We start from the raw sequence: 11755 nt of genomic DNA, 5'->3' as shown, positions 1-11755 counted from the left end.
TGTTGTGGATGCTATTGCGGTTTATTGTAAATGAACGTTCCACGAAGAAATGTAATTATAACTATGAACTATAACCTTCACCCTATTGATCCAACGTCCTAGCAGCGGCAAGATTTGTGCATTTTGAGTTATGTAGGATATCCGTTGTGTATTAAAAAACTTGAAAAATTCAAAATGTCATAATTACAGTAGTATCCATTTCATTAAATATGTAGCATAAAAATATTAAGATCTTGTTCTTACAAGTGTACATTTGTGTATTAAATACGTTTTAATCAGATCTGAGGGGTACTTGTTTAAAGCGATTGTATTATATATAGAGAAGAGATGAAGGACAAATGGTTACATACAAGTCATGGTTCTGCCCCTACACTTTATTACAAATGATTTTGCATCATCAAAATATGTGTATGCGTAATAATTCAGATACCCAGAATAAAATTGTAAAACATTTTTTCCGTATTTTATGTCCGTAATTTGCAAGAGAATAATCATAAAATTACTAACGTAAAGTTAGCAATCAAACATACTGAGAAAAAACGGTAATTTTTAAAACTTGGCGAAAACAGATAACAGCCATAAAATCTGTTTCTAAAACTGTCTAATTAATCTCATCAGTGATCACCATTCATAATAATACAACAAAAATGTACAGTAGCATTATCTATATCCAAATACGTTACAAATTGTGATGAATTGACCGGTACAATAAAGAAATATATACATGTATGTGTTAACAATCAACATGATAACAGGACACTTTCTGTTCTCTATCTAAATATTGCCAACATACTTTTTATTTCTTCCAAACGGGAAAAGGGTAAATCTTGATAAAATGAATTTTGTAGATAAAAATCCTGATTAACGTAAGAAGTTACTGATCTATGAATGACTTCTAAAGAAAGTAACGCATGACTTACCAAATTTGGATGAAAATACTTTATAAGAAATCTTGAAGTGAATGTTGGGAGATACAAGTCAAGGCTTATTTTTTATTATTAGATAAACATGTAAGGGACATCTGTGGCCGAGTGGTTAAGGTCGTTGACTTCAAACCATTTGTCCCTTACCGCTGTAGGTTCGAATCTCGATTCTTTGATTTTTCCATGTGTAGAAGCTATATTAGCTAGTTTACGGAATGTCGGTGGTTCTACTCAGGTGCCCGCTTGTGCCCAAAATAATGCACAGATGGGCACCTGATCATAAAGTCTTCATCTACCAGTAAAGCCTGAAAGTAGCCATATGACAGTATTGGTGTTTCATAAAACTCAACCAAAAATATGTACCGCATAAAACTTCCTAGCCGGTAACAGCAGCTATTGGACAAGATATAAATGTATTGTGAAGGCCAAGAGAGAGAAAAGAAATTAATGGGTATAGATTGCATGAAATCTAGTATGTTTGTGATAATTTATTGTTAAAAGATTAATTTGAAAATACTTTTGACAAATGTTCCTTAACAAAATCGAAAACCGGGTCAAAAACAACTTAAACAACAAAGTGGCATAATTTATGATGATTTTCTGCCCTTCTGACTTTGGCGTAGTGCAAGTGTGATTAACTTGGATTGGAAAGTTTCTGAGAAATGTACGTAAAGGTAACGGAGAACAAATGACGGTGCCGACGAAAGGGTCATGACAAAAACTCTTATCGAACACAAAGACAATAAAATACTTAAAAGGACGAGCGGTGTTATTACTAAAAGATCTCTTCTTTAGTTATAGCATTTAATTTTTAGTTAATAAGAAGCAGGTGTTGTTTGTCTACTGCCCATAAATAGAATGTGGAATGTCTGGGCGTTTACTGTATTAGTGATAATACATAATAAGTAATAATATCTAATCTAATTAATTTAAGTAATTAATGATAAGAACAAAACATTGAGAAATAATTTATTTACTATTTATTGAAACAGTATACAGAGTACACCTTCTGATAAGAACAGGCAGGGGTTGTTCAAAAGTTATTGTAAGATTATCTTGCAAGACAGTAACAAGGGGGTGCATATTCAAGCGGAAATAGTGATCAAAAGTCGATTAGTTGACGGCTAAGGAAATCCACGCTAAATTGTCACACACTTGATATTCGAGAGTTCATGGTCAGCAATACAGTGCCTAATTATGGTTATTTTATTTAAAAATTTCTAAGAAATAAAAGCCCGAATGTAAGATATTAGCCGGTAAGCATTTCAAAGGGCTGAAAATGTTCCTTGTACAGTAATCATTCAAGTAAAAATTCCAATAAGGAATAGTGCATGTCTGAAAATTTCTGGGGACATTCAGAAGTTTGTACTTCATTTATACTTAACTTAAATTTGCACCTAGAAATGCACAAGAGGCCATCATTTAATATGTAGATTTTCCCCCTGGGGGACGAACCTAGACCACCCTCATCGACTCCAAATACAATTTAGCCCCATCTCCACTCCCAGTACGAAAATGCTTCCTAGGTGCCTGTCTTAAATCAAATAAAAATTTTAACTTAAGATATCAGTCTTTTATAAAAAGTACCTTAAGAGCAATGCTAATGCGTTGATAACTATTCCATACTTATAAAATAGCAAAACAATAGTTTATGTAGATATGACGTGTTAAAGCCATACGGCATCTGCATTGATGCAACACAAGTCGCTTTTTCAAAATGAAACTGAGTGCCTATGGTAACGTCATATCCTACCGTAAGAAAATAGTAACGTATGAAATACAATAAATGTATATGAATAAACGTTTTATTGAGGTAAATGTTTAAAATATAGTAAAATATGCCAAGAAAAAAGCAGACATGATTGCAGAATCGACGTGCATCATCATATCGGATATTCCGGGCCGAACAGAAAGACATCAATAAATGATCATTGCTTTATCTTTTTCAATATCAAGATTAGACATATATGCCAACACTGCTTATCTAATACCATTGGATTACACGTGACAACTGACAATCAACTTATGCATTCACGCCTGTAACATCACAGCTATCTCTTTTGGAGGTATATGGTAAATCGCCCTGTCGCACTTTCCTAGCCAGTGCATGTCGCTAGTGTCAACGAAGGTACAATGTTGCCTTATTATATAGTTTGTGATCAAAATTACAAGAATGCTTTACCATGTATGTAATAAATCAACACTGTACCATTGTTGATACTGAAATTCGGGGGACATGCATTAGCTCGGCCGTTGCTACAGAGCAATTTACTGTAAACAACCGAAGAAGGAAGCTTTGTTGTATACCAGGCGTCATTTTGTGTTGCCTAATAAATTTACTAGTATATAATAAGTTATACTAGTATAATTAACTAGTATAAAATAAGATTGCAGTGCGTCGACATTTTTTCTATTTTATTTCCGATTTACTTTAAAGCATGATAACCGCCGTATGAACACATCTGCGGATGTTTCTAAATTCAAAATTTTACTTTTTCATGTTTAAATGTTGAATTCTGCTTAAGCCGGTGCTAGGGGGCGTGGACGGTAACTTGCACTTTCCAGTACCGTCCATGAACAGGCTCAATCAAACCGAGCCTGCAACATTTTCAATTTTGCCGTGTTGGGCTTTCTTTAGGGATTCTGTATTTATCTATTTTACATTTTTTCGAGAATTAAATACATGTAGCTTATTTTATACGGTAATCGACGAGACCGCTTTGTAATAAATGTAAAATAATAAGAACTTTTAGAAGTTTTTTTTTAATTTTGAACAAAACCATAATACAATCACAGTATATATAAGTATGAGCTTTCGAAACAACCCTTTTATTTGATATGTTAAAGTTTTATAAAGTTCTGTAACTCTAGGCTAGGTTTATTTCCTTGCTGGTCGGCATCCTTGATCACTAGAGTGATCGTCATGAAAATGTTTTCTTACGCGTTTTTCATCACTCTTTTCTTAACGGTTAAAGCAGAGGAACAACACTGCTCTAAATATGACTTTGAGGAGAGGATTTTGGAAAAACTAGTTAGAATGGAATACCAAATGGAAAAACTGAAATTGGAAGGAATTGAAAGGGAGGAAAGTACGACAAAAATGAAAGATGAGGTTCGAACAGCGATAGACGTATTGAACAAAACTACGGATAAATTTGAGATGAGTCTAAAAGTAAAAGCAAACACTTTTGAGCAAAGCATTGTTGTCAGAGTTGGTGAATTGCGGAAAACAGTGGATGTTATTGCAGGTATAAGTGGTTAATTAACTGAGTCTCTTATATACCACAACACAACATAATTTAAGCTGTTTAAAAAATCATATTTCACGTTTATAACATGCACGATTTGAAAGTGAGAACCTTGTTTCGATTCTAGACATGTTGGTTCTCACCTTCATGAAAGCCGAGGCACATGTTTGAATTTGTCGACAGATTTTGTAAAAGGTGTAAAATTGCAATACTTTTGATGTTTATTTCGCATATTTGTTATTTATATTGAAATTGAAGCTTAAAATTGACCATGATCGTAAAGAATATTATATACTGTGTTGATGGACCAAAGGACTATGTGAAATTATTCGTAACTAATGAATGTATTGTCTTCCTTGCACAACTTACCTTGGAACAAGACATTAAAAAAAATAATTGAACTTGACCTTAATTTTACAGTGGCACTTAATGTCAAATTAATGAATTGTGCTACATTTGGCCATAAATTTATTAGTTATTTATTGATTTGATTTATACTTGAACAAACGATTCCATATGACATAATCCGTATGTTGAATAATTCAAAAATGACCTTTACCTTTATTTGACCTTTTAATGAAATTTTCTTAAATTGTCAGAATTTTGCTATTTATTTACAGATTTGATTCATAACTGAGGCAAAAGCGGCACATTGAATAATTCTGATTTGACTTTGACACTAAATTTACTTTGGCCGTCAAGGTCAATTAATTGAGATTTCTTCAAATTGCAACTTTCTTATGTACTTACATATTTGATTCATACTTGGACAAAATACATGACTAAACCATGTCGAATTATTCTGATATGCCTTTTATTGTCAATTATTACTGAAATAATAATTAAAATTTGCTTTATTTGGCATAGTTTTGTTATTTATTCATGAATTTGATTCATTCTAGGGCAAAAGAGCCCTTATGACAAATTAGACATATGATAATAAATTATAATGTAAATTTGCTACAAGATTGCTTAATTAGTCTTTATAAAATAACATGTTAAATATTTATATATACATTGTACTAAAATACATGAATATGTGAATTGTAAAGTTGTTCGCTACATGTAAAAAAAACACTGGTTGAACATTATAGTAGATCAGGACTGGATTCATTTATAATTTATATAGAAATATTCTCTTTTCAGACAAAGCCAAAATACCAACAGTTGCATTTAAAGCACGGCTTAATTCCCACTTATCGGATGCTTCAACCGGGAGCTATATAATATTCCCAATCACGATGTTCAACGAGGGAAGCGCATTCGATTCTAGCACTGGTAAATTTACCGTTCCTGTAAATGGAACGTACTTATTTACTGTCATCTTTTGCGTACAGAGCAAGCAAAGCCTTCACATTGATATCACAGTGGACGGTCAAACAACCCAGCCGGTAACTCTCCGTAGTGAAGGCAACGCTGCATGTCAGTCAGCTGCATTGTTAGAAGTCTTGATTGTTGGCCAGACCGTCGGGGTTAAAGTGACAAGCCGTTTCTCAACAAATACAGTTTATCATGGTTCATATAGATGGAACTCGTTCTCTGGAACTTTGATACGTGGTAATTGAAATCATCAAATGTACTCCTGCATTTTAAATAAGTCCAGGTATAAATAAACCTTCAGGTTTTATATAAATAAACCTTCAGGTTTTATTTTGCTACAGTGGTTATATTAATATGAATAATTTGTTTAGTCAATACAAAATATCAAACTTTGATTGCAAGTGTCAATATAATAATGTGTGCGTGTGTTCTACATATGATACATATTCTTTTCAGATATTCGTTTGTGTATATAAAATACATAACTATTCTTCTGCATATATAAACACATGTAAACCTGTCTGAACACTAAAAGATAAAATCAACACAGCAGTGACAACTACTTCAAACTGGATATGGAATTTACCGTTGTTACACATATTTTTTGTTAACAATAGTTTTAGAGGTTTTATACTTTCATTTTACAAATCTTTGTATCTGTTCTATTTGTTGTTCGTGTTTTAAAACATCTTTAAATATATTAGTCCGATGTTAGATTGTTTATATGTAAATTGACGTGAAATTTAATTCTAATGCATGTATAAATTCATGGTGCTGTATTTATCATGAATGAAATTATACACGTAACGAGTAAAAATTTAATGGGTTAACGAGGATAACATGTAATATGCTTTTAAATACACTTGTATATTACTGTAATGTTTTTTGCTTTTTTATTTTATTTATCTATTTTATTAACATCAAGGCAGAAACATAGAAATAAAGAATTAGAAGAGAGCACAGAGATGCTTTGCATCATCCAATAAACTGTGTATATAAAAACCTTTTTGATTGTGTTTGAAAGGATACGTCTTGTTGTCGAATTGACGCAACGTACGACGTTTGAAGTACGATACTGTTTCCATATATAGGGATGCCATTGATGGTCATTCATTTATGGCAAAAATGTGGTACGTGATTTTATCTGGTTCGTAAAACATCTTCATCCAATATGTGTTGTTTGGTATGATGTCAAAGGATCAGTCTACGAGCAAACCTAAGACGTTAAACATCATTTTTGAACCAGACGTTTTCTGATTACTAGTGATGTGTTGTGCTTAAAGTCCCATTATGTCTATCAATCTGATTATATACCTAACATGGCTGAACTACTTACATTGAAATGTAACTCTTCCCTAAAAGTACTGATTGCGCCACTAGTTACGATTGACACATTACGTCTTGTCCATTAAATTGTGTGGGAGCGATGACGAGCTTTTAAATCTCTCCTATTTGTATTTTCTTTTAAAGAAAAAATTGATACCGTAAAGGTTTGACACCCGTACATCCGTGCCGTAACTACAGCTGAATATAAACGATTATATAAATGAGTAAACGTGAAGTAAGCCTTTTTTTCTATACTTAAAGGAACTGCACTGAGGTCCCAAGGCATAAAAACATTTGAATTTCTAGTATACATCAGAAAAATATGCCAAAAATTATTAAGAACTATGCTCCGAATAAATTGAAAAACGTACTTTTGTACTATTTTTAGTCCTATTTGAGCGAAAAGCCTGGCAACACTTTTCAAATTTAAAGGACATCAACGTATTACAGGTATTTGTAAAATTTACAAAATGTTTTAAACTACCTGCTCACTAGAAAATATTGCCCTGATACTGTGGAATCGTTAGAAATAATTATCAGACCAAGATAAAAAAAATTGAAATGAGCATTTCTTTTCTTTTATTCATAATCCAAGTATGCTTAGTCCAAATGTCAGGCAAAACGTGTGAAAATACAAAAAGATACAGGCCAAAAAAGATACAAGAAAGTATTACAAAATAACCCAATTTTAGTGTACAGTGTATTGCAAAACAGAATGACCATATCTCAGATATGGCACACTTGCTCAATACGTCTTATATTGACAATCTTGAGTCAGAATTAATGCACTCTCTTAAAATACAATTTTGTTACTATTTATAGTAAGATATGCAATAATTATTAATGAATTCTGAAAAGGTTGATGCTTCGATAGCAGCGAGAACTTTGTAAACACAGAAAATGCTGACTTCGTTCGAATGAGTTTTTTCATGAGCAGAAATGAAAATCTCACAGCCTATGGATTAATCGAAGATGTTTCCAGTAAAGTACCTCCGAACTATGCATATTTTGCTCATGAAGAGTCAATAAGTATACACAATAAGAAATATTTAAGATTGAATGGGGTAAATACTCTGTGTTTATTACTCGCATTAACTCGATATTAATAGCCAATACTCGTTACACTAAAAAGCAATACTCGTGACACCGATGATCAACTCCAACGCAATACTCGGTACACTGACATGTGTATTTATTCTCAAAATACGCTGACATCTGAGATTCTGTTGTTGATTGAGCATTTACAACATAAATATTATCATCGTTATCACTTTTCACTCGAATTAAGTTTGTCTTTTTACCCTTTACCACATATACGCGAAACAACGCACTTTCGACCCCCCCCCTTTTTTTTAGGCCTGAAATAGTGAAAAGTGTCCTATTTGGGCCCCATACACATGTTTTCGTTTGAGAAATGTTGATAAAAATGTGAGAACTTTTTCGGCGCCGCCCCCATCCAAAAGATACATCAGGGGGTTGCCAGAAGGGGAATGTGCCCCCTTCTGTTTGAGGGGTTTGTAGGGGGCGGAGTCCCCCTCATCGCCAATAAATTTTTGGCTTTGTGAGAGGCTAAAAATGACCCCAGGTCGATCATAAGGTAACGTGTAACCAACGCTGAAAAGCCTTTGACTCTTTCTCGATCCCTTGAGAAGTTGCAGCACTTTCAAATAAATTTTGATGGAAAATTCGAGGCAAAATAGTGTTTTTGGGCAATTTTGAGATGTCCCCTCGTTGCCATGGTAACAGGAAATGTAAGACTGAGCATGTCGTTACAAAGGCAATGGTCCAGTCAAGTCATTTGTGCCAAGTCTGATTAGTATTGAAGCATTTTTCATAGTTTCATAGCAGTTTGAACTTGTAACAGGAGGCTTTTCAGTGAAAACGGCCATTTTTCACAATATGCACATGAGGGAAAGGGTTAACGAAAACATCAAATTTGACTGATCCTAGCTCATTTATCACGTGAGCAAACAGACGTATTTAACCTCTTTATTACATATCAAAGCTATTTCTCAACATTTTAGGGTTTTCAGTAACTAGAGAAATTATCGAAGTATTTGTTTTTTCTATAAAATTTATATCAAACCAATTCAAAATGACTAAATATAGGTACTGAACTTACCTTTGGTCCCCGTTGAAAGTTGCGAAATGGAATGAAAGTCCTCATAATATCGAGCAATATCCGGGGAACGGTATACCGCTGTGAATACGATTTAATCAGTTCTGAGGGGTACTTGCTTAAAGCGAAGATTGTATTATATAAAGAGAAGAGATGAAGGACAATGTGTCACATACAAGACATGGTTCTGCCCCTACACTTTATTACAAATGATTTTGCATCATGAAAATCTGTGTATGCGTAATAATTCAGATACCTAGAATAAAATTGTAAAACATTTTTTTCTGTATTTCGTGTCAAATGGTATGTTCCATAATTTGCAAGAGAATAATCGTATAATTACTAACGTAAAGTTAGCAATCAAACATATTGAGGAAAAATGTCCAATGTTAAAACTTGGCGAAAATAGATAACAGCCATAACATCTGTTTCTAAAACTTTATAATTAATCTCATCAGTGATCACCATCTATGTTATTCTAGATATAACGATACAACAACTATGTACAGTGGCATTATCTATATCCAAATATATGAACAAATGTGCATGCAAAGCACAGGAAAAAAATGTTATCTTATGAAGTTATCAGGGGTCTTAAATTGTGTTGATTAAAAGGGAGACAAGTGTGTTCATATTGCAACTATCCTTAAATATTAGTTGTCTCTCTTACTTTTGTACTGTATGAATGCGTGTAAGATCCTTATCGTCTTAAGTAAGGTGCGCTGAATGTGACATTATTTCTCATAAAAGTAGCAAATATAAACAAAGTAAAATACAAAATACTTAACCACAAACTGTGCTAATTGCGAAAAGGCAACATAAGCAAAAGATTACTTAGAAACCATAACATGACACCATAACAAAAATATTTTGAGAAATAAAAATTAAAGCATTTCCTGCTTATAATGGGCCTTTAAAACGTCATTTTGCTGTTTTTGTATTATCATTATATCTACTTTCATTTTAACTAAACGTCTTTTTAATCATTTTCTTCAGTTTGAATTCAACATAGATATACATAGTTAAGCTCATATAGCAAATATTTGCAATATTTACAAACAGCACAAACAGCCTGCTTAAAGGCATGCTTGTCCGATAGTTCCTTATATGAAAAACACATTCCTCTTATTGGACTTTAGTCAACAACAATAGATTTAGACAACAATATCAACTTACTGGTCATTATATAGCGACCAAATTAATTGTGAATCCAGTAACCAATAAAATTTATTGGTGTGGTTTGGTAACCGCTAAATTCTGATATTAATTGCACACTGAAAATATACGTTACAAAGTGTGATGAATTGTCCGGTACAATAAAAAACCCATTTTGACCTTTCTCAAAATACACTAAATGTTAACCATCAACATGATAACAGGACACTTTTTGTTCTCTACCTAAATATTGCCAATATAATTTTTATTTCTTCCAAACTGAAAAAAGTAAACCTTGATCAAATGAAATGAAATTTGAAAAAAAAATCTGATTTACGTAAGAAGTTATTGATCTAATAATGACTGCTAAACAAAGTAACGCAGATGAGTTAGAATAATTTTAAGAATGCGTTTTCGCCCTTTATAAAATCTTTTTTATTTTAATTTTGTATATCTATATTTATATACGTACCCCACCTAAATTTTCTGAAAAAACACATTTAAATATCGGGGCTATTTAAGTTGCTTTCAATGTAAATATGGCAGAACTAACCAAATTTGGATGAAAAGATTTTATAAGAAATCTGGAAGTGAATGTTGGGAGAAACTAGTCAAGGCTTATTTTTTATTATTTGATAAATATGTAAGGGACATCCGTGGCCGAGTGGTTAAGGTGGTTGACTTCAAACCATTTTTCCCTTACCGCTGTAGGTTCGAATCTCGATTTTTAGATTTTCCATGTGTAGAAGTTATATTAGCTAGTTTACGGAATGTCGGTGGTTCTACTCAGGTGCCCGCTTGCGCCCAAAATAATAATTTACATAGGGGCACCTGAGGTCTTCATCCACCTGTAAAGCTTGAAAGTCGCCATATGACAATGTTGGTGTTTCATAAAACTCAACAAAAAATATTTACCGCGCCGGTAATAGTAGCCTTGGACAAGATATAAATATATTGTGAAGGCCAAGAGAGAGAAAAGAAATAAATGGGTATAGATTGCATGCAATCTAGTATGTTTGTGATGATTTATTGTTTGAAGATAGCGCATATAAATTTGAAAATACTTTTGAGAAATGAACCTTAACAAAAAAGGAAACCGTGTCAAAAACACCTTAGTAAAAAAAGTGGCATAATTTATGATGATTATCTGCCCTTCTGATTTTGGCGTCAAATATTTATAAAGTGCTATTGTGGTTAAATTAGATTGGAAAGTTTCTGAGAAATGTACGTAAAGATAAAGGTGAACCAATGACGATGCCGAAGAGAGGGTCATGACAAAAACTCAAAAACAAAGACAATACAATATTTAAAAGTTCGAGCGGTGTAATTACCAAAATATCTCTTCTTTAGTTTCAGCATTTGTTTTTGTTTTAAAAGAAGCAGGTGCTGTTTGTCAACCGCCCTTCATTGGAATGTCCGGGCGTTCGCCGTATTAGTGATAATACATAATAAGTAATAATATCTAATCTAATTAATTTAAGTAATTAATGATAAGAGCAAAACTTTGTGAAATAATTTATTTATTAATAGGTTGAAACAGTATACGAAGAAACACCCTCTGATAAAAGCAGGCAGGGGTTGTTCAAAAGTTATTGTAAGATTATCTTGGAAGACAGTAACAAGGGGGTGCTTATTCCAGCGGAAATAGAGATCAAAAAGTCATT

At 32.9% G+C, this 11755-nt stretch overlaps 1 protein-coding gene across 1 annotated transcript; it reads left to right on the top strand.

The window, feature by feature from the left end:
- Positions 1-3789: 3789 nt before the first annotated feature.
- LOC132720480 (caprin-2-like) lies at positions 3790-6181 on the top strand. Its single transcript, XM_060704633.1, has 2 exons — positions 3790-4171; positions 5318-6181. The coding sequence occupies exons 1-2, from the start codon at positions 3847-3849 to the stop codon at positions 5734-5736; spliced, it is 744 nt and encodes a 247-aa protein (XP_060560616.1). The 5' UTR covers positions 3790-3846; the 3' UTR covers positions 5737-6181.
- Positions 6182-11755: the final 5574 nt, after the last annotated feature.

Source organism: Ruditapes philippinarum, unplaced genomic scaffold, assembly GCF_026571515.1.
Source record: "Ruditapes philippinarum isolate M1 unplaced genomic scaffold, ASM2657151v2 ctg3408_1_1_1_1, whole genome shotgun sequence".
Lineage (NCBI taxonomy): Eukaryota > Metazoa > Mollusca > Bivalvia > Venerida > Veneridae > Ruditapes > Ruditapes philippinarum.
The sequence above is the reverse complement of the archived record's forward strand: the minus strand, read 5'-3'. Positions and strand labels throughout refer to the sequence as shown.